The following is a 23598-nucleotide window of genomic DNA, read 5'->3' as shown; positions in this document are numbered from 1 at the left end:
ATATAGATGTTTTAAGTGGCTTTAAATAGAGCGCTGTTTCATACCTCTTCTTGGTTGTAGCGCTCATTTTAAAGGGGAAGCAAAGTTACCTTGACTAAAACTTACCACAGCTCAATGAATGTGCATTACTATGCACAACTTGAAAATAAACTTTAAAGCAAAAATAAATATCATACATAGCAAACCTTATCTCTCAATGAAGACACAAAATAGATCTAAAGTGAAATAACTGGTACAGTTTTAGTACACAGAACCACAGAATGGTTTGGATTGCAAAGGACCTTGAAAATCACCTTGTTCCAATGCCCTACCATGGGCAGGGACACCTTCCACTAGACCAGGTTGCTCCAAACCCTGTCCCCAGCCTCGGACACTTCCAGGGATGAGGCAGCAACAGTTTCTCTGGAGAACCCGTGCCAGGGCCTCACCAGCCTCACAGGGAACAATTTTTTCCTATTATCTAATCTAAACCTACTCTATCAGTCTGAAGTGATTCCTACTTGTCCTGTCTCTACATGCTCTAGAAAAACAGTCTCTCCTCAATATCCTGAGTGGTTTAATGCAGCAAACCCAGAAGGGTACACAGCCCTGACTTCAGTAGAAAAAGGAGAACGCATGGAAACAAGTAATTGTCATTTATCAGGTTATTTTGTAACTGCTCAGAGGGACCCTCAAACAAGTGTGAACTTTCCTGAAAAGTGTTGCCACCTGTACTAACACCCTTAGCTAAAGCAACTTGCAAAGCTGGAAACTGTGACTGTGCTGTGTCTGGAAGAGATTGCATCACCTTGTACTCCTACCCCTGCATGATTTCTCTGAGTGTCCAGAGGACCAAGATAAAAATCTGTGCTTTGTTGAGCTCAACCTGCCTGACACCTTCCCTTGCTAAGAGGATGGCAGGTTTTGACTAAACCCTGTAAGGCTTTCTACAAATACACAATGAACAAGTTTGTTTTGCAAACATGCAAACCAGGAAAGTATTCTGTTGTATTTAAACAGGCAGAGTTTGAGCCAGCTTCCTGCTAAGGCACAGCCATGGTTCAAGCAGAAAAGGGACCATCACACCAGAGGACTATACAAGAAAAAATAAAAGAAAAAAGAAAGAAAAGCACACTGATACAGATCTATAATTAGAATCAGAGCATGCCACGAGTCACTAAGTGCTGCAGAATCCAGTAGAAAGGAGAAAAATCTTCTGAAAGAACGTGAAAAAAAGTTCAAAATGCCCAGTCCGTTGCAGTTCATGTTCTGCCCTGTTAGTGCAGTCCTAAAGCTGAAGGCAAGCACCCAGACCACTCTGGACAGGTTTTGCAGAGCAAGTTCCAAAACAGGTACAGAACCCACTCATTGAGCACCACAGCTTTTTTTAAAGAAGGAGCCCCTTTAGACTACTTTCTTTTCATTACCTTGTTGACCTCTCCTTACATACGTATTTTAAAGACATTCTGATCCCTTCTCCCAAGTTCTCATGATGCCATGAGTCTAAACCAAGCATTTCACAAGAACCAAATGACAAAAAAACAAAGTGCAAGATTTCCCAGGGCATTGCAACCTCCTCTGCATCACCTGCAGGTACACTGTGTACTGAAAATATTCCTCAAGTCAACTTCAATCTACTGATGTTTTCTTGAGATGCTTCCTGTTTGCCTGATGCTTTTGTCATTGTAACAAACCACTTGTGTTTTGCCTTGTTTCTGTTCCACTTCTTTTGTACTGGTCGGTTTGTTGATGTGGAAGAGCAATCTCCTCTGTCTTTTGTGGATTACTGAAATCCATTTATAGAAAGGCTGGATTTAAAACAACAGGCTGGCTTAAAAAGCTGCCAACATATGTCCAATGGTACTGCCTGTACATCTACATGTACTTATAGCTGTGAACACTCAACCTCCCAACTCACTGCCCATAAAAATCTTTCTGCTTCTGTTCCAAGCTTACAACCACTTTGTTCCATTTCAAACTGCATTTTCTAGCTACTCTAAGGGAGAATAGGCAGCTGCTATAAATATTTTATTCTGTATTTTTTTTTCCGCCTGGGATTTACAATAAATTTTCCCCATGCTTCACATCTGTTCAAAGAGGGTGGTACGTGAGACACGTGTATCACAATTGTACATGCACTGTTGTTTAAAATTAGCAGTACTAAATACTTTCCACCATTCTCCTTGGGGCATCTATTAACTGTAACAAGCAATCTGTAATTAGTGTCTGGCTACAGCCTCAGGTGCTCAATCCTCCCTATTTTCCCTTTCATTGAAGTCATATTCCAAAGTGCTTCAGAATCAAATTTTCGGGTGTTTCCAGTTGACAGAGACCTGTTCAGACAAAATGTTCTGATGACTGGGCAGGTACACTCAGCAGTATTACCCTACTGTCTTATTCCTCAGTCACCTGAGGGAAACCACCAGTCTCCACCCCAGGGTCTACACCCATATTTCCTGCCTCTAGATACTCAGGAGAAAGTGGGAGAAAAGGGATTGTGGGCACCTAAGTCAAATTTTCAGGCTGACAGAAGCTAGCAGAAGCTAGGAGTCAGGAAACCCAGATTTTCCAGGGTCGAAGAGTAACAGCTTCATGTTTCACTCTGGGGTGAGAGTGGGACAGCTGGGGAGGCTTAACCACTATGCTGAGAAAATGGTGAGGAAAAAATGGTGTTTACTTACCAAACCAAGCCTGTTGCTCTCCCTGGACTTCTATAGCCAATCCAAAGTCTGCCAGTTTTACTGCCGCTCCCTTGGATTTGCTAGCTAGAAGTAAGTTCTCAGGCTTTATTCAGAGAGAGAAAACAATTGAGATGAAAAAATAAGTAAATACATTTTAGACACTTTTGTTTTGTTTGGTTTTTTTTTTGTTATGGTAGTCCAGAAAAGAACAAATACTTAGAGGAGTGAAAAAGAGAAGAAACCCATGAGTTTTTTTCCATGAAATTGCAAAGCTTGCACTTCCCATCCTATCTGGAAAGAACCACCAGGCCTGTAACCAGCCTTCATGAGCTCATGCCAGCAAGACTAAGGACAGTGTGGAGAGAAGGAGAAGAGCCAGAATGGGCATATGGAGCTGTGACACCTATAGGTGTGACAGGACAGGTCAGAGATTCCCAAGAGCTCACTACTGGAAAAATGGGGCAGGAAACTCCCAAAAGACAGGGATTCATTGATGACTAGTCTAGCCCATGCAGTTTGCAGAATCAGGCATCTACAACTGTCAAACAAAAATGTTTTGCATGACATCCCAACAATAACAGCCCTGTGATGGTATTTGCATTTAGAGGGCAGGTGTATTTACATTGCAAATCTTTCAGCAAAACCAGCACACCCACATTTGTGCCTGCAGAGAACCTTTACAAATAACTACGTTAGTTAGTGAAAGTTCCCACTTTGCTTTTTTTTTTTAGGGTATGTTGGTCACATCTGAAATGAAATGCTACAGTACGCTCACAAAATTAAAGGTAAAGGATTTTAACATAGCAATTGTGTTTGCTCTACCGTTCATAATGAATCCTTTGAATTTCAATTAGCAACTACAGCAAATGTAAATTGCCCAAAGACAACTTCATTGTATGAATGTTTGCTTTAAAAATACAACTAAAAAGGCCCTGTAGAAACCAACAGATTATTTCAGAGAACTGGGACCCTCATAGCATTTGCTTGCCATATCTGTCTTTCCAATCCCCATGATTTTTAAAAAAGGTTTTGTTCTACATTTCCAGAGTAACAAAACCTCACTTTCACCAGTATTGCTGTGACTCCTCAGAAGCAATTTCTGCAGTGGCCTGTGACAACGAGCTTCACTATAGCCAGGCTGGTGCTGGGACCCCAATCCTGTGAACTCTTCAGTGTGTATCCCAGGTTCAACCCAGCAGCAATCACATCACTTCCATGGGACTATTTTTGTGATTGCAGTTAATCCCATGCATGTACTGAGGTTGGAAACAATTAAGATCATAAGCCTCTTTCAGCAAAGCCTATCTTTAATACTTGTCAGGGATCCAGCAAAATATGCCTGAGCCTAAGTAAGACCTTGGCCACTGTGATACTTCTGTTAATTAACAGCACAAAGGGCCCTGACAAACTCTTTAGTCTAAAGGTGGTTTTTCTCCTCTTAACAAAGGAACATTTTTTCAGCAACTTACCAACACTGTTTTCTCACTCATCCTTTGTTGCTATGCCATAGATTAGACAATATTAAAAACCTTTCATCAATAGTTACGTGATAAATCTTCCATTTTCACAGTTTTAAAAATTCAGATGAAGAGCCCTCAGAACAAAATATAATCTTTGTATTAACTTAAACTATCAGTAACCACCTCAACTACACTATATGAAACACTGAGTGCATAGCTGAGGACTCTTCTCTAGGTTCATCAACACTGATTTAAGCAATGTCACACTCCTTGCCACTAATTTCAACACACAGTCACAGAGTTCTACAAGGTTTCCTCTCAGAGTGAGAGAAGTTCACAGTAATTAATTCCTGGAATGCTGTTCTTGTATAAACCTCTTAAAGCAATGGATGATCCTATTTGGTTGTGACCTTCAAGCAAGCCAAAAGCAGTGAAAAGCCTCATCCTTTTGGATGGAATACAAGCACTACCCCACCGAGCACATGCCGCTTTCCCAAAAAGTGATTTTGTTCATAACACTGGTTTTGTGTTTTCTGATGCTGGTTTGGTTTTTTGTTGGCTTTTTTGGTTTCTGTTTTCCTCTTGGGAAAAATTGTTATTTTATTCCATTGTATGTCTCTTCTCTGCATAAGTACCACTTTAACAGACGAGTATGTTCCACCAGAATTCCTGATTTACTCCCATAGCAAAGACAAGAGCCTTTTGGGCCATGCCATGTGGGACTGTGTGCTGAGCCAACATGCAGCAGTTGTTTGAGCTGGCCAGAGGTACGTGGGTAATTACCATGCATTAACTGGGAATGAGTGCAATTACTTGGGAAACATTAACAGTGCAGGACTCGCTCCCCGGATTGGGTGGTGTCACCTTGTGTTCCCTGGCAATGGGTGGCAGCCAAGCATGCACAATGGCACTGTCAACTGCTAAAATTACTTACAAATAAATTAACGTGATTGATGCCACACTTTTCCAAAGGTCTTTAATCCTTAAGATACCAAGTATTTAGGGCTTTGTGTATTTTTCCTTGAATATACCTAAAGCAGCCACTCTTTGATGGAAGGTAAGAGGGTTGCAACAAGCTTCACAAAAGCAGGAATGCTACAGCCTGCCAAGAACTGGAATTCCTACCTGGAAGTGCACTTTTACTAGCTGGTAAAGCCAGGTTGCCACTAATAAGTTAATTGATTTCTGGATCTAGGACCCACCACCATTCTGACTTACACTAGTGATTACAAACAGAGCAGCAACAAGCATTTCTGCAGATCATAAGAGGCTGCAAAAGCTCCTGTTTGTTCATTACTAAATCAGCCTAGAAGGAAAGTTAAAGGAAACAAGCTCATCCAAAATCTCCCCACGCCCAAGCACGCCATCATGTTTGGACTGAGTTATCGGAAAAAAAATCCATCAAGTTTTGCAATTTAAGGATCCATGCCAGCCCATAACCACCTTCCACATCTTGCTGTTCTGCTCCTGGTATCTTCTTTTCAGCACATGGTGTTCTGCTCGGATTTCACCAGTCTTTCATTTAATTCTTTGGGTTTTTTGGCTTTTGCCACAGAGCTGTAACTGAAGAAGGATGGTTTTCTGCTTCCTCAAGTTTTCACTTTCCCAAATGAAACTGGGCACTACAGCTTGGTGGAAACACTTTTTCTCACACTGTTTTTTCAATTCATCCGGGATTTGCCAGAATAAGAAATCCACACATGGTCTGGAGCAGGCAACAGCTGGATTTAAGGCGCTCCCAAAGAAAAAGTTGCTTTGTGTGAATGTATGAAAAGTAATAGAAAGCATCCCTTATTCTATCCGCTTGAACAGCTACAATCCTGTTTTTTTCAAGTCCTTTTGATGCTAGAAGCACAGGACTGCATGTATGGTATGGACAGGAACCACTGGAGCAGCTGGACAAATTTGACATCCCTCCATTTAAACTCATTCCATGTTCCCCAGCTGCCACACAAGATTTACAGACTGGACATAGATTTGTCAGTCTGCCATTGTACAACTGTGACACAGGAAAATCCAGAAGTGCAAAATGGGTAGAAAATTTGGGGTCTGCATCTTTGAAACTTCTCCTGCTCTCTGGGCTTTTGGCACAAAACCCTTTGTGTTTCTTTATTACAACAACATAAACTTTATAAAGCCAGATAAGAACAGTTTGTTTGGGAGTGAAGGTTGGCAAGGAAGGCAACGGCATTCTGATTCCAACATTATTACTCATGATAACCACTAGAAACTCTTATCCTAGGAGAAAATTTCTGCTCCCCAGAACTCATTCAGAAAGAAAAATTAAGCCCAAGAATCCATGCCACAAGGGATTATAGTGTGTTTTGCTGCCTTAGCCCACACCATTTTTTCTCTGCCTCACAAAGGATCTGATAGTTCAGACTTCTGTTTGACTTCAAAATAAACTGTCTTCTTTTCCTTGAGGATCATGAAGCTCAAGTGCCCAAAAGGTAAGCTTACTCTGAGTTCTGGAACAGCGTTCTCTCTTGGAGCCTCACAGTAAAAGAAAATGATGCATCTTTCCTTGCCAACATATTTTGAAGGCAGAGAGCAGATGCCTCTAGGCATTTGAGTATGTCCACAGTTAAGAAAGAGGGAATGCTGCCTCAGCACAGTTTTCTATAGAAAGGTTTCTATCCCTATGTTAAAGCTCGTCTGGAAGGAACTGGACTCCTCAGGTGAGTGGGGTGAGAATACTGTAGAAATTCCTGCTTTTTACAGATGTTTTGTAGCCCAGCCATGATCTGGAGGGGAGAGAGGTCTGTGTACCAGTGATCCCAGAGCAGCTGATCTGCTGTCACTAAAATGCATGGCATGCAAAGGCTACTGTGCTTCCCAGAAGCACTCCAAATTCTGCTGATGAGAGATGGGAAGTTGCCCTCATGCCCTGTCCCAAAAGCTCTGGATGACACACAGGAAGACCACATATTCAAGGAACACACGCAGTGCTTGAAAAGCACCTTTTGTTCTTCCTGTACTGCCCAGCGCTGGACAGCCTGGTACTGGCCAGCCTCGAGCAGATTCCCTCTGGTGAGCACAAGCTTGTTCTTGCACGCAGGTGAAGCCAAGTTAAAAATAAATTAAGCAAGGGGAAAAACGAAAAGAGGGAAGCATTTACATTTTGGCTGCTGGTGGCCCTGTGGGGCAGGGATGTTGCTCCGGGAGGGCGGCGGGGCAGCAGCACTCACCTTGAGGTCGCGATGGACCACGCCCATCTGATGGCAGTGCAGCACGGCCTCCAGGATCTGCTGAATGCAATGACTGCATGCAAATACCATGGGCGCCCGTTAGTTCCAGCATCGGCGCGGGGGGCGGCGGCCGAGGGCGAGGCTGCGCTCCCGCCCCGGCCGGCCCTGCCCCGCTCGGAGCGCCACGGCCTCAGCCCCGCGGGGCTGCCCTCAGGGACGGGCGGCGAGGCGGCTGCCTTGCCTTTGCGTGGAAATTAACACCGACGGCTTTTGGAATGATCATTTTTAAAAGGAAAAAATTTTGCCAATAATTCGAGGTCGTATTAAATATTCGGCATCCTCTCTGCTTTTTCCTCCTCGCTTACTCAGAGCCTTCACAGAGGCATTAAAGAACTGCAGAAATGGTTAGAAATGGCAGCGACCATGGAGGTTGTCCCCAGGCCCCCTCCAAGCCAGGTGCTCCGGGTCAATAATTAGCTCCTAGCCGCCTAATTGAGCCGGCAATTAGCGGCACTTGCCTGAGGGCCCGTCACAGCCGAGCGCAGCAGCGGCGGCCGCTGTTCTGCCGCTGCCCCCGGGCCCCAGCACAGCCGTGGCGGTCACATCTGCGGGCTGACATACATCACGGGCAGGGGTCGCCTCCCTGCGCGGGGACAGCCCCGGCACCCGGCACAGCCTGGGCACAATCCAGCGCCTCGGCAAGAGACGGCTCTTGGGCAAGCGTTTCCCCTTTTGCCATGATGTATATTAGGCCTGTAGACTCGCAAACTGGAAAGAGGCTCATGCATTATTGCTTGGACGGGTTGTTCGGAGGGTGAATAGGACAGGCAAGGGAACATCGCAGACACCCCACCCTCTGCCCCTACCCAGCAGAAAGAAACCCCCAAAATTCTTATATCCAATCGATGGGCACCAGATACTGACCTTCAGGTCTCTGTGAACTATGCCATTTAGATGACAATGATTAACACTTTCTAGAATCTGCTGTATACAATGACTGCAAAGATACAAGGGCAAAATGGAAGGGAAAACATTTTAAAGGCACATAATCACATTAAATACAAAATAAAATAAAACTTAAAAGAAAAAGGTAAAGAACAAAACCAATTTTACACCTCTTGACAAGTCTTGATTGCAGTTTGAACTGGAACAATAACATTGCTGAATATAGAGATATTTCCAGCTCCAACACATCCAAAAAACAAAAAACCAAAACCAAACCAAAAGAGACATTTAACGTGGAACACATGATACATATGAGACAGAATCACCAGACTGTATTTTCATTCAGCAGTATGGAAGCTTTTTCCAGTTTCCAAAAACTGCCACAGGAAAAATAAAGTGGAGGAAATAAAACAATTAGTGGCATGTTTTGGTTTTCTTAATTTTTTGTGGTGAAGTTAACATTACAACAAGGGCTGAAACAAGAAAATGGTCAGAAATGAGATGATATACAATAGACAAATGAAACAAAGAAAGTCAAAAGCTAAGGAAAAGCAAAACATTTTTCATTTTGAATTGGTTTCCTTAAAACGATTAGTAGAATAAAGCCAAGCCATTAAAAAAGGTGGCATGCATTTTCATTTAAAATAATGTCCAGCTCTAGTTTAGTTACGAGTCACTCAGGAAGTGAAAATCCACATTAAAAATTTAGACAAATGTTTTAGTTTGGCGCTTTCAGTAACTGAACTAGCACCTATTTTTCCATACCCAGATTTGCAAGTTTTGGCCAGTCTATGATGCCAAAAAGCACAATTAAAATATTATTATTTTAGAGCACTGGGACTTTCTCAGATTTTTTTTGGTACTACAAGAGCTTAGAAATTTTTTTTAAAAGAGTGAGTGATGATAAGTAATACACAGTACTCGAGATGCTGCTCATCCAAAACCTTTTGACCATGGAATTCAGAGGGAATGGTCATAATCAGTAACTGGAGCCCAAGCCTGAAAACCCTTTCTTAGGCAAGTAGTTCACAACTCACTGCACTGTGTGTCTGAGTACAGACTACTGGCGTGAGCAAGGGCTTGCAGGAGCAGACCAGTGTGACAGTCCTGGGAGAGGCATCCACAGAGGACAGGAACTATTGCTAGAGGGATACACATATACACACACTAGATATATTTTATATATTTATAGATATATAAAATATACAAAATACACAGATGCACCATAACTAGGTATTTCACTTATTTGGTCAAATTTTAACAGAAAATATAAAATGTGTATATATATATATAAATATATATATATACACATATATATGTACAGCCCCTTCCAATAGATCATAATTCTGGAACAGGAGACATGATCATTGTAATTTTTTCTTTTAACTCCCAATTACCTTAAAAACACACAAGGACACCATATACTGGCCTTTGGCATCAATATTAGAGTTTTGATTCAATCACAGCAGGAAAAAAACTACTTGAATTTTTTTTTTTAACATAGCTCCTCTTCTCCCACCCCACCTAAACCCTAGTGCTGTTTTCTCTTCTACAGGTTGTTTTGCTATGTGTTGTTATTTATTTAAATGCCTAAGGTATTGATATTTCTACCATTCCTACAGATGCAGTAAGATCTGGAAGTCGAAGCCTCCTAATGTTCAGAGTAACTTCTTGTCTGTTCATTATTATCTTACTACTCTTGTTGGGAATACGTAATTCTTTCTGGTCATCTTCCAATGATCTCCAAATGCAAAGGCATGATTTAAAATCACATGTACTACATACGTATTATTGGGGGAGGTTGTTTGTAAGCACACAGAAACATAAGGATTCTTTACTTCGAGATCAATTTCTGTGAAGAGTGTGGTGGCAGAACATATTTTCTTCAAAATAATTGACCACAATGTTTAGGATTCTTAATTTTATGACAATATTTAAGATTTATTATTATATGAGGACAAACTTGAAATAAATGGCCCTGATACTTTATGCATGCAAATGATGATAATTGTCAACTTATTATTCAAGTTTTTCAACAAGCACTTGCAGAAAATTGCCAGAGATTTTCATATTTGAGCTCAGACTACGAGATGCACAGTATAATTGCTTATTGATGAAACACAACAAAAAATTTCTAATTGGAAAAGGAAATTAGCACTTCTGGACTCTGAACAAAAAGCCATATTCAATGCAAAATTCTTTTAAGACCAACTTATGCTTCAAACTTTGATTGGCAAATGTAAGAATCCATGGATGAGATACTTGAACTGTTATGTCCAGTTTGCAGAGGAAACAACATGTAAAATTTTAATTGAGATCCAATTTCAGCTTTTTTAGATCAGCAAACACCAAGGGTTCCCATGAGTTCTCCACCACACAGTCGTAAGCTCAAACTGCCAAACTCTGCCCTTATTCCAAGTCTAAGGGAACTCCTGGAGAAATTCTAGAGTCTCAGAGACTGTGCTGGGAAACTGATGCCAAACACCAGGATATATTAAAGTAACTATCCTAGAATTATCAAAGGCAACACTAGAAAAACAAATTACTTACCTGGCATCTGCTTCACTATAATACTCCCTTGCAACTATATCTTCAAACAATTCACCTCCAGTGACTCTGTTACAAAAAGCAAGATAGGGGAAAAGAGATTTTGGAAGTGAAAATGTGCACCTTAAATTAACTTGACAGAGAGAAGTCAAAGAGGAGTAAGTGAAATATTTGTACAGAAATACAAGAGGTTTTGCAGCAAGGTGCAGGAACTGGAGTGGAAGGTTTGTCCATCCAAATCATGACATGAATAAAATGGATGTGGTGGAAGTGCAATCATAAACAGAAAACAAAAGGCAAGAAGGGCAGCAGCGTATTGGGCAAGATGCCAGACATCAGTTAAGGTTGTCAAAAGGAAGAAGTAAAAACTATAAGGCTAAAGGGAACTGACCAGTCAGGAAAACTGTGGCTGAAGTTCAGTACAGTTCAGGATAATCTGAATACCACAATATCAGACAAAGGTAAGAAATGCTAAAAAAGGAAAAGGGTCTTTTAGTGTAGGTTACCCAGAGGGGCTGGATTTTTGTGCTGTGGCTAGAAAGAGCACTACTGAGTCAGAGGGGAAGTATTAGGAGAAGCAGGGCACCTTAATCAGTTTAACAGCAGATTTTTCCCAGAAAAAATTCATTTATCTTTGTGGAGAAAGTAGGAATAGCTTAGTTAAAGTGCCACTGAAAATAAGTTAAGTACAAGGGAAGAACTGTATGATCCTGGGGCCAGTAACAGAAGTGGCTGTGCATTGTTGCATACTCAGGAGCTCATTGTACAACCAGTGGTTTAATGGCAGAGTGGTTAAAAACAAATAAAACTGTGCTTTTATATCCCAAAGATCACAGTCTAGAATGAGCCTTGAGCGGGATGATGCCACGATCTTGGACTGCATCTGAAATAGGGTGACAGCAATGTCCTCAAGTACAGCAGTAAAATCTCTCCTCATTTTGTATCAGTTCTGGTCACCCAAACTCAGAAAAGGGAACTGGAAGCACAGCATGAACAGAAAAATTGCTACCAGGCTACCCAGTCCCTCACTCATCAGATCTCCACAGAGAAGAAAACACAGCTTAATTGGGCAAAACAAAGGTTAAGAGGGGTGACAATAAATACTGAAGATGAGCATAAGCCTGAATCTCCCCAGAGGGAAGTTGTAAGGGATACTATTGGTACAATAACACTTGAGAATACCATACCTATGAGTAAATACAAGGTTAAAATCAGGACAAGTTTTCTAGCAATCCCTGTAAGATGAAGATTAATGAGCTTTTCAATCATGTCATAAAACTTGTCTGCCTGTGTCACAACAGGGGACTCAGCACAGGAAGACCCTTCCTGTAATATTTCTCTCCTATAACATAGGCTGACAGACTGGCACAGCTAAATGCAATTGTTCAAATTTACAGCTGCTTTCATAAATAATTCCTAGATGAGAAATCAATATTTGTGTTTCATTACTGGTTATGAATGTGAATATTAGCACATTATATTTCCAATAAATTCCCAAATGTAAAAGCTTGAGTGTGCAACAACATACTTAAAGGTTGAGATGCTTAAAAATCTATACTACAGTGAACACAATTACTATTGAATACAATTAAGTTTATTAGGATTAAAAAATTAAAGGCGAATTGGAATGTTCAGAACTGTAACATTCACTTGCAAACTGCTGTACTAACACTTCATTGAGGAAGCCAGTTTTCAGTCACATTAAATGACGACAGAAATGCCCTGCCCAACCAGCAGCCCTGCTCCTTTCTTGGAGAAGGCCAGTTCAAGAACTTGATTTTCATGGTTTCATTTATATATATTTGGGTTACATCATCTTTTTTCTGAGTTTACACCCTACTGACTCTCAGCATAGAGACTTTCAGGTAACAGAATGGTATTTTGTACAAAAGCCTGCAGTAAAATCTTGAGGAGGTAAAGTAGCTTGTTGCCTAATTTGTATTCTCTTTCTTTTTGTCTTCTACCTTGCAGAGACTGGCTTTGGTTGTTGTAGCACAAAATGTTTGATTGATGCATATTTTGACAGTCTATCATAACTCCTTTTTGCATATATATTTGTCTGCCACAATTCTGGTAAAGAGGAATAATTTTCACTTTGTGATGAATGAAAACACAAAGCATTCTTTGATCTTACTCCTTCCTAAAACACTTATTTTTGATCCAAGCCAAAGAAAGAAAACAAGAATCTTTAGTCATCAAAGTGCCTTTCAGTGGAAGAGAATACCAAATTGATGTTTGTTCTTCTCCAGCATGGGGGGAGGAAAGGGATATGAAATCTTAGTTGCTGACACTAAACATTTGCTTGGTATTCACAACCACTGTTAAACGATGGAAAGATTAAAGCAGGAACAGAGCAGGTGAATTTCACTGACAACGAAACAAGCAATCCCCATGCTCTGTCACTCCAAAGGATACCCTTAGGAACAGCTCTCCCAAAAGAGCCAAATGGCCACAGTGAAGGAAGGCAGGGCAATGCAGGGCACAGGAGAGGACAGAACCCATCTGCATGTTCTGAGCCCTGGGAAAACCACCACAGTTGAGCTCATGGCCTTGGCTCACTGAGTGTCCCCGAGCTCCTGCAGCAATAGAGGTCACAGGTATCACAGTGCAGGACAAGCCTGCAGGTTGCAGGAAGCCACTCACAAACAACTTTGGCCCTTCACATAAAGCCACATGAGCAGGTGCCAAGGTACTATCTCCCCATAGGATGCAAATGGGAATGGATCTCAATGCTTTTCTGAAACAGAGATGGATTTGGATCCTGGGCAGCCACATTTCATGACAGGCCATTCATTATATAAGCTCTAATGACTTTTAGGATACAATCTAAAAGCTGCTGCTTGTATAAATTGCTGTGGTTGTTTTGTGATTTTTCAGAAAAGCATACTAAAGTGGAGACAAATGAAGCACATGGGTTTGTTTACACAGAAGAGGTACAAACAGCGTGTAGAAACACCAAGGCCCTCTGCACCGCTTTGAGAAAAACTGCTGGTTTATGTTTGCAAATATAAGAGAATAATTAAAAGAAACACACAGATTAGCAGAGACAGCTAAGTCAGCTCTTATGATGATCACACTGGCGTGGTTTCGTCCTCGCTTAGACTTATTTCTTCAATTGCCTTCATAATGGAGCTGGGAGGAAGCATTTTACAGTGGCCATAGAATTATTACATTCATCTGTGGCCTTTCTACTTCTGAAATAGAGGCCCAGGCACTTACCTGAGGCAAACACTGTTTTGTAAATTGGGCTATTTTTTTGTATTTTCTGCTTATTCTACACTGTATGCACTTAAAATCCAAAAGCAAGGCCAGGATTCTTAATGTACCAATTGTTGCATCTCATCAAGTGCATTAAAATGGGAGACACTGAAAATAGAGAATCTCATTGACTTGCAGAAGAGAGTCTTCAAGTGCTACAGCTGTTTCCATTCAGATACAGCAATTAATACTGACAGAATTGATTGGATTTGAACTCATCTAACATCATTAACACTGAAGACAGTCTCATTCGTGCTTAGCAACTGAAATGGTCCAACAGACGCAAATCCTGACTGCAGCTGCCTTAACCAATGGGGAAGGGCAGCAAAAACTTCATGAAGCCCATTATTAAATTAATGAAGTTCATTGTTCAATACCCATTTTCCACATGTGTTTCCAGGGACTCCCACTGTCCCATCTGACACCAGAACTGTTCACCCAAATGCACTTCTGTAACACAGTACATTAAACACTCTTTCCTTCTCCAGATAAAAGCAAAGCCCGAGGTATACAACAGAAGCAACAGGCTGCAGACATCTCTATGGCATTTAATCCAAAGAGATTATTAGAAATTCAAAATAGAAAGTAACAATGATTGTTTTTTCCTATCCAGAAAGGGCAGTCCTCTCCTTCACTTATTTACGTGGGATGCAGTCTGAAAGAAATTTCTGAGGAAACAGTCGTAGCAAATCCCACACAATCTGAAAGAAATCATTAAGAAAATGACATGATGGCATGTGTGGGTAGAGTTACAGTGTTACACCACAGTCAGGCTCCTGCTGAATAAAAATTACATAAAGAAAAGCAGGTTCTTGGCCTGTGTGTTCAAGAAGTGCATACAGTACCTTTTTATCATTGCAGCTCTTTTGTGACTTGTCAACAGGGCAGTAACCACATGCTTGTAAAAGGTGAAGTTTCACTAGTAAATAATATTAGTGAGCATTAAAGCAATGCTTTCTTAACCTGAATGTGAAAAATTAACTGTGAACATGCATTCTCAGTAATTTGGCAAAAGTTCCTCAAGAATGCAACCTGTTGCTTCTCCAAAGACAAAGATCAGTCAGCAAAGTCACTGCCTCCACCATTTAGACATTTTCTTTTTGGCAAAAGGAATATTTTTTACAAAACCCTCAAACCACATGGTCAAAACTTAAAAGCTTTATACGTATGTTTGAGGCTGCTCCTCTGTTTGTCCTGAATGGGACTGACAGTGAGTGGAGGAAGTTCTAGCCAAGGCAGAACACTTCCTGTGCAATCTACTGCCAAGGCAGTATCTTTGGGTTAGGCATTAACATTTTATTGCAGAACATAGGCTTCTATTTGCTCCCTTACTATCAAGATCTAGATACTGTTATCTACAACTTTGAAGTTGTTCAAATGTTCTAGTTCACATCACAATCAAAACCCCTTGAGATAAGTCTGGCATTGTATATTAAATTTAAGGCAGACATGGAGTAACTGCAATTATAGTAACCCACAGTTTCTCACAATAGAATAATACAACAACAACAACAACAACAAAATAACCATTGTTTTTTAAAAGAGATATTATCCCTAGAACTAAGAATTCTGCATGCACTTCTTAGAAATATTCTGAATTAAGAAGCTTTTTCCAATTCCACATTGAAAGATTTCCTTTGTAGCCCTTAAGGAAAAAAAAAAAAAGCAAAACAAACACCAGTGCATGTCAGAGAACAAATATGTGTGTTATGGCCTGGAGCCATTTCCAAGCCAACAGTCACAGCACTTACCTGGGACAGACACAAATCACATACAAGCTTCTGTTGAGGCCAGTTAGGATTTGAGTCCTGAATCCCGAATGCTTTCACTGCAGACAGATTATTTAATATTTGTGTATTTCTAGTCTGAAATCTAGTGCTGGAGAAGTTTTTACAGATTTCTTTTAAAAAAAATTAAGTCAGAAAGGAAAACAGAATGTAACCTGAACATAAAAGCACTATTGCTTGTGCGCAGGAAGATTCAGGTTCTAACTTAGCCATGCTGAATGCAAATACTTCCGTTTGTAAGCTTAGAAATGAGCTATTTCCCATTTGTGGGGCAATAAAGTATTCTTATTCTAACCAGCAAAACCATGGGGGGCCTAAGAAAGCTCTTTGGGTAGGTAGGTGGGTGTGTGTTGTCTGTTAAACCATAAACTGCCCTGGAATAATCTACAGTTTAAAGAGATGATTTTACTTAAGTAAGTCTGTTTTGCAATACAATATCTCTCATTCAGGTTTGTCCATATCCAAAACCATAAGCAGTAACTTTTTAAGTGAGTGGAAAAGTTAGTCCATCCCAGGGAAGAATGAGGAAATCAGTTTCTCTTTTCAAGTTAAGAGCCTGAGACACACAGTTCATGCTGTCACCATCCCTGCCTTCCATAAACAGCCTTATCAGGAAAAAAACAAGCTCCATACAGGCCCAGTCACTACATGAACAACTCATGGGACTTAAATTCCTGAAGCAAAATAGGATCTCAGCAGGAAACTTCCTTTCTATATGCTGGGCACTTTACATTCTGAGTGGTGTCAAAATAAAACATTATAAAGAAGTAAGATATCAATCAGGAATGAAAAAGAATCTTTCCCTTTCTAAACTCAGGCTTCCCTTTTTAATGCAACAGTAGAGATTTTCTGTAGAGAAATTACTGTTCCACATGCTTTTCTTATCTCTCTTTTAGACAACTGGCTTGCAGCAAGTATTTTTTTCTTCAAGAATCTATCTTTGCTTCATTTTGACAAGTATCACACAACCTTTACTTACATGCCTACACTTCATATTAAAATCCACTTCACCAGTGGATTTTCACTAGTTTTTATGGAATCCTTACAGTGACCCTTAGAAATGAGTTCTTGCTCATGCAAATGACTAAATACATTCCTGTCCTTCCAGCTGTTTCCAATCTATGTGTCCAGCTCATCGTACCAGAACCATGCATTTATCTTGTGAGCTTGCACTTGCATCTCCAAGTTTGAGCAGCACACCCCCAACATGCTAAACAAATGCAAAACCAATACTTACAAGTCAAAGACTAAGTAATGGAATCCTTCTTCTGATATGCTGTCATGGAGCCGCACTGTGGAAAAGGGGAAGAAAAGATAAACACCAGTCACCTTTTCCATGTCTTTGATGGCTGTTGTTGGTTTGGGGAAGAAGGAGGGGGGGTTATAATTCCACTGCAGAGCTGGGATTGCATCTCTGTGTGCTCTCAGCTGTGGGTTTGGGGCTTAGTTTTAAATTCCCTACCCTCAGAATTACCTTTTCTGTGACTCTTACTTTCCTAATGCCATATGACCTTTTTCTCAGCACTATTACATCTGAGAAGCTGTAAATAAAGCAGGATGGGGAAAATCCCCCCAATTAGTGACAAATTTCAGCAGAGTAACAACCTTCCAGGGCTCGTTAACAGTTTCTCACATGAAAGAGAAGAGCTGAGAAGAGCTGCAAAGAGAGAAATCTCCTGGCCAGTGTAGAGCATCCTAATTAAGCCCCCATGCCATGTTTACAACCCCTCTCAGCGTGCAGATCTAAAGCTTTCCCTGAAAATGTGCTAGCCAGCTGCAGAATCTTCCCTTCCAATTTTAAGAATTCATACCACATCATGGCACAACTATGAATTAAGTCCTGCGGTTTTCCTTAATTACTTTAAATGATATTGCAAATTCCAAAGATAATACAGGAAGCTTTGTCAGTAGCTTGATCCAAATAATTATCACTTATAGAATCAAATTAAAAAATCAGGATACCCTAAAAGTGATCTTTATTCAAAGCTGAGCTCAGGAAGAAAGTGTAAAAGAAAAGAATTTTCAGATCTCCCCAGATGGTAACTTTCTGCATTAATCATTTTTTATACATGACAAATAAACATGACTTTTAAACTTAATAATATTTAGCCTAGAGAAACATCTTGTGTTTACACAATACTGAAGAGAAAACCAGCTCTTGGCTGACTCAGTATGCAGAGCTCGTGATGATTCAGAAGAGCCAAGTAGGTCTAAATCAGAGTTTGTGGTTTTGGCTGGTTCTGTATTTCAGATTACTCCATGTTTTCATGAAGGGCCAGCCAACACCACTCTCCACCTTCCCAAAAAACCCCAAACATGCCCAAATCAGCCTTCTGTCTGCTTGCATTGAAGTGAGCTTTCAATACCCCCAAATGTCTCATCTTTAAAGCAAACCAAATGTGGGATGAGGCACCACGTACCAGCTTAGAAGAGCATCCTCTCATTTCTATCTGAGGACAGAGACACCTGAAACATCTGGCTGCTGGCCACATTGCTTTGTGCAGCAGCATCAGAGATACTACTCATGAAAAGGGACTTAGTACAGACCCTTGGGTATGTCACAGATGCTACAGCACTAAACCTGGGAAATTTGGAGTGCAGCTGGTCTGCTTTGCATCTACATTTACAAAAAAGTTAACAACTCTTTAAGCTTTAATACACAGCAAATGATACCTTTTGGTAGAAAAGTCCTGTTCATGAAATAGACCAGTAAGAACTCAAAGCACGGCTTTTTCAATTCAGAGCAACATTCTCCTCTGCCATATCCCTGTTACCAGGCCAGGATGGCACCAAGGGCAGGGCCCTCTCCAGCTTTGGTGTCTGCCTGAAGCAGGAGGTGCTCTCGCTTTGTCACTTCCTTCTCTAGAAGAGGACTTGGTTCCAAGTGCCTGCAGAACCACGGATCTGTCCCTTTGGACTAGAAAGAGGCTGTTATTTGAGATGATGGACCATGTTTTGCTCAGCCTGGGGAGCCTAATTCCTTGCTAGCCAAATTCGAGTCTGACATGTCTTCAAGGATATCTTCTTCAAGGATCACATTCTTTCTTTTCCTTTCCTTTCCTCCCAAATGTCTGAATCACAGAAGTGAGATGGAACAAATCCTTCTCTGAATCAGGATCATATGCCCCAATTGTCTCTGAAGAGGAAAACAGGCTGAGGCAGCCAGGGAAGAGGAGAGCTGCCTTTTGGCAAGTGCCTGTGTTGGCACGTTTGGTCAATCCAGGCACGTGGTTGTGTGTGTGAAGTGAAAATGCCAAATAAGCGAGGGCAGAGGAGAGCAGTCTGTGCAGACAGGGCTGAGTGCAGAGCAAAGGGTGCACCATGGCCCAGACAGTCTGCCTGCACTCAGCCTGCCATGGGAAAGACAAGGGATGCTGGGGTGACAACTGGAGAAGACACTAAGTTTAAGGGGGGATACACTACAAGAAGTATTTGTGCAGTCACTGCAGACAGATGCAGTTCTTTACACAAACCTCTCAGGCAGGATTCAGGCATGACAAACCAAAAGGCAGCAATTACAGATAGTATTCATCCAATATACTAACTCCTATCAGAAGCTCACACTGCCATTCCTATTTCTCCAGAATCACAAACCATTCATCAGTAGCAACAGTTCCATTTATCTTTTCTGAAAGGATTTCAGTTAGACCAAATCATTATTAACTGCAGATATTTCATCAATGCTGTTATCAACAAACACATGCGAGGCAGAAAGGAAATGGGTAACTCCTTTTCCCCCTGTGGTCACTCTCCACTGCTGGGTTCCAGAGAAGGTGCTCAACAACCTCAGACAAAGTCGTTGCTCCTAAACAAACTCCTTGGAATGCCTGACAGGAACACAGGGAACTTACAGCCTTTCCTTTTGGAGAAATACTGCTTTTCACCTGAAATACTTTTCAATCATCACACTGGAAATACCCTAACAATAAATTTATGGAGAACTCCTATTAGCTTGATTAGCTTCTATTTAGCCATTAGTGTGGGCCAGCTCCAATCTGACTGAAAAGTAAAATTATCTCCTTTAGGTGACTTTTTGTGCTGAACTGCACTATTTTGCGACTATCCCATAGAAAACAGCTTGATAAAATGGCCAAATAACTTTGTGATCTCCTTTTTGAATTTCTGCCTTTAAAGAAAAAATAAATCAAAATACTAGTATTCGACATACTTCCACTGAAAATCAATTTTTTCCAGGCAAGCAGTCAAGTCAAACAGTAGATAGAGAGAAATTATTGATGCCAAAGTTATTTAACCACATTTAAACCTACTGCCTAAAATATTTGTGTGAAACTGCCCATGTGATAATTTTGCTAACTTTGGTATCTGACTTAGTTCATGTTACAAAGACAAATTATTGGAGAGGACTGAACTTCACACCAAAGTTACATTGCTGGTCAGCACAGCAGCTGCACAGATGTGCACCGAGGTGCCAAACTGCCAGAGTGATGCTCCTTGGGGAAATCTCTGTGCAATCCCATTCACTGTGGTTATGAACAGAGCATGGAAAGGGATTAACAGAGTCAACAGTAAAGTCATTCATTTTCCCTTTGGTACTAAAGACTAAGACCTGTGGACCCCAGAAGCAACGATCAGAGGTAACTCTGGACCCTCAGAGGTAACTCTGTGAAGTTTGATGTCTCAAATTAGTGCACCACTAGGAAGTTACAAGGCAAATTCATCAGTAGTAGAAGTTTAAAAGTCACAAAAGCTTATGTCATATTTGCTGAAATATGCAAATTACTTCTTCAAATTTCTGCTTTCCTGCAATGATGAAAAAAGGAACAGGATGCTTTCCCTCCCTGTTCACTTCCAAAAGTGTATTACAGTATTTATGTACACCTTGCATAGAACACTTATTGAAACAAACAAACAAACACCCCAACTCTTTCAAAAATTAATTTAATTACTTAATGGAAGGAACTTCATGGCATAGCTTAATTCAGTTTTGGGTGTTGTATGAACTGGTACCTGCCTGCCAGTAGATATGAGATAAATAGTTGCATTTGAAAATGAAAAGGCAAAATAAATATTGAAAAAAAAAACAACCATCAGTCACTGAAAAGCCATAACCAGACATGTTTTTAGTCATATTTGAACGACTCAATTTTCTATTTCAAACACCTGTCTATTAGCATTTTCTGCTGTCCTGTCTCTGACAAAGAAAGCCTTATGCTCAGCAGAATTGCTTGGCTGAGAAGTGGAAGATCCAGAACTCACATCTCCCTGCCAAGTCACCCTTTGCCACCTTTCCTGTTCTACTGCATAAAGCAAAGTGAGGAGGGACGGAAAATAAAGTTACCACTCCAAACTTTACCAGAAACTCTCGTGGACACCACTGCAGGGGCTTTTACAGCAATACCAAGAACTGAGACCAAAGTCAGCACTCATCCTGCAGCTTTAAATCTGCATCCCAAGGGAAATGTGCTGGGATCCCAAGGTAAACGCAATAAATCTGCATGAAGAATCAGAACTGAGCATGCAACAGTTTGTGACCCACAGCTCAGGAGTGCTACTGTTGGCACTGACCTGCTCCCCTCAAACAAAACATCTTCACTGCAGCCTCACTCTTGTCACCTCAGTGCTCCATGGTGTTCCCACATCCTTTTTGAATGGCTGGTATAAATGGTATAAATAATCTCTGCTGAGCCACCAAACCCCTTAAGTCAGTGGTGCATAAGAGTCACAGCTCTAGCTCCCAGGCAGGGAACTCAGCACAGAATGAAGTCTGTGCTGTCCTCACTGCTCCTTACATTTCCTCTCACACAGCCCTGCTCTGCTGAGACCATGGAAGCCTGGGGCCATCTATAATGAAGTTCATCAGGTACAGTAAAGAGAACTTGGCAAATATTAGTAAGAGCTGTTACCAAAGAGCCTGAAATATTTAGAGGCTAATCTGGAAAGATTAGTACAGTAGCAATGCTCCTGGGCAGCTGCTTTCTGAACAACACTAAACACAAAATAATGTTTTGCATATCTAAGAAAACAATCCTCCCCCATGCTGTCAAACATAGCAGCAGTAAAATGCAACACTTACAGTCATTTAATGACTTTATGTAAGTGAGCAGTGCTGTGTACATCATCAACAGGTGGCCTGTATTCAGCAACAGTGAACCAAAACTATATAACTCCCAAATTCCTTCTAAAGGTAATTTTAATTACAGTTGAAATTCACAATTATTCAGGGCCAAAAGCTTGAGGAAAAAAAAAAAAAATCGTGTTTATCTGCATCTCAAAAATTGGTATAGTAAGAAATTATGAGAAAAATAACTAGAGAATTAATATTTGGAAATACTGCCTTTCCCCCCAAGGCATTGCAATAGCAAGTGTTGAGTACTATGAACAAAATGCCATATATTCCTAAAACACTCATTTGTGAGCAAAACCCACCCCCATCAAGGCCCTCACAACAAACAACTGTATTCTGATTAAATGCAAGCCTACTGCAAGCATGTGAAAAAGTCACTTTGCCAAGTGTTAACATTGGCAGAAGATTCTTGCTACAGAAAAAATGAAAAATTATTTGTCATGGCAGAGAAAAGACCACATTTGCACAGAGACTAAGTGACTCCAGGTACAGATGTCAAAGTAGATGGCCTCAAATTACCAGCTGTTTTGTCATGGAGAGACTCTTGCTTCACTCCTGCTGGGTGAAGACTGACAGCCTTTAAAAAATAGAATTTCCCACATAAAATTAAAGGTACACAAACTCAAGAGGTATTCCAGAACATGAAATTCTGTGTTGGTAGTCCCCAGGGGGAGCAGCTGAGATAACTAATGCTTATCTCTATCCCACAGGCTTCATCAGAGCACCATAACACAGGTGTGTGGGCATTTCTGTGTGCACACGTGCCCAGGGCAGTTCTGTGGAATTGTATCCTGGATCCATGAAGTTAAAAGAAACAGCTGGAGCTACACACCTTTAATTATTCATGTATGAAAACAGCAAAATTGTATGGAGTTGTTGCACAAAAGAACAGGGGACCAAATGTACACCTGCACCTTCATGTCTTCATTTGATATACAACTGTGTCATTTACTGGAAATCTCATGTTTTGGGGTGAGCCAGCTCCTCTTTGCAGCTGAAGGCCTGCTTTTGTGAGTTTAACACGATCTTTTACAAAGCAACAAAAAGCCTTACAAATGTCATCAGATTAGGCCTTATGAGGATAACTGCATGGATTAAAAGCAAGGCTGACACAAATTTTTTGCTATGAGCAAACTGATGTCTCAGCTGCCAGTGTTGATGCTTTAAGCACTAACATTTTTTAACTATTTTTGCATTCATCAGAACATGTAAAAAGAGGAATAAAGACACAAGAATTTCATGGAGTGTTAACTAATAAAAGGACAAGCTATAATACAGAGATGTTACATCAATTAAAATTAACAGGCTCGGGAAACTACACAGTGTACTTCAATGGAGAGAATGCAATTGTCCAATTATCAAAATTACACTTTATTCCTTTTAACATTTACAGTGCTAAAAAACTCTGGGAACAGATTTATATAAATAATATGTAGGGCCTACACATTGACAAAATTGGCTACTGGGGAGTTGTAATCATTAAGTAGGACACAGCCTCCCTTCTTGGCTCTCCTCTCCTAAAATACATTGAAGACAGACATATAAACAATTTATATAATGACCACTCAGAGAAGCATGTATGTTTATTTTTTAAATGCTCCCCTTTCATGAGGGCCAAGCCCCAAGGTATTTAGAGGCATCAGCTTAAGAAAACAAAGTCAGTCTACT

General features: G+C 40.7%; 1 protein-coding gene across 8 annotated transcripts in view; it reads right to left on the bottom strand.

Moving 5' to 3' along the window:
• CAMK2D (calcium/calmodulin dependent protein kinase II delta) overlaps nt 1-23598 on the bottom strand; it is a 120479-nt gene that overhangs the window by 35583 nt on the left and 61298 nt on the right. For all 8 annotated transcript variants that reach the window (XM_083862460.1, XM_083862461.1, XM_083862462.1 and 5 more), the window contains exons 5-8: nt 17083-17137; nt 10804-10869; nt 8233-8305; nt 2661-2763 (exon numbers count right to left, since the gene is read on the bottom strand). In XM_083862460.1, coding sequence (XP_083718586.1) covers nt 2661-2763; nt 8233-8305; nt 10804-10869; nt 17083-17137 — 297 coding nt within the window. The remainder of the gene's footprint in view (nt 1-2660; nt 2764-8232; nt 8306-10803; nt 10870-17082; nt 17138-23598) is intronic.

This window comes from Zosterops lateralis, assembly GCF_965231275.1.
Source record: "Zosterops lateralis genome assembly, chromosome: 5".
NCBI lineage: Eukaryota > Metazoa > Chordata > Aves > Passeriformes > Zosteropidae > Zosterops > Zosterops lateralis.
The sequence above is the reverse complement of the archived record's forward strand: the minus strand, read 5'-3'. Positions and strand labels throughout refer to the sequence as shown.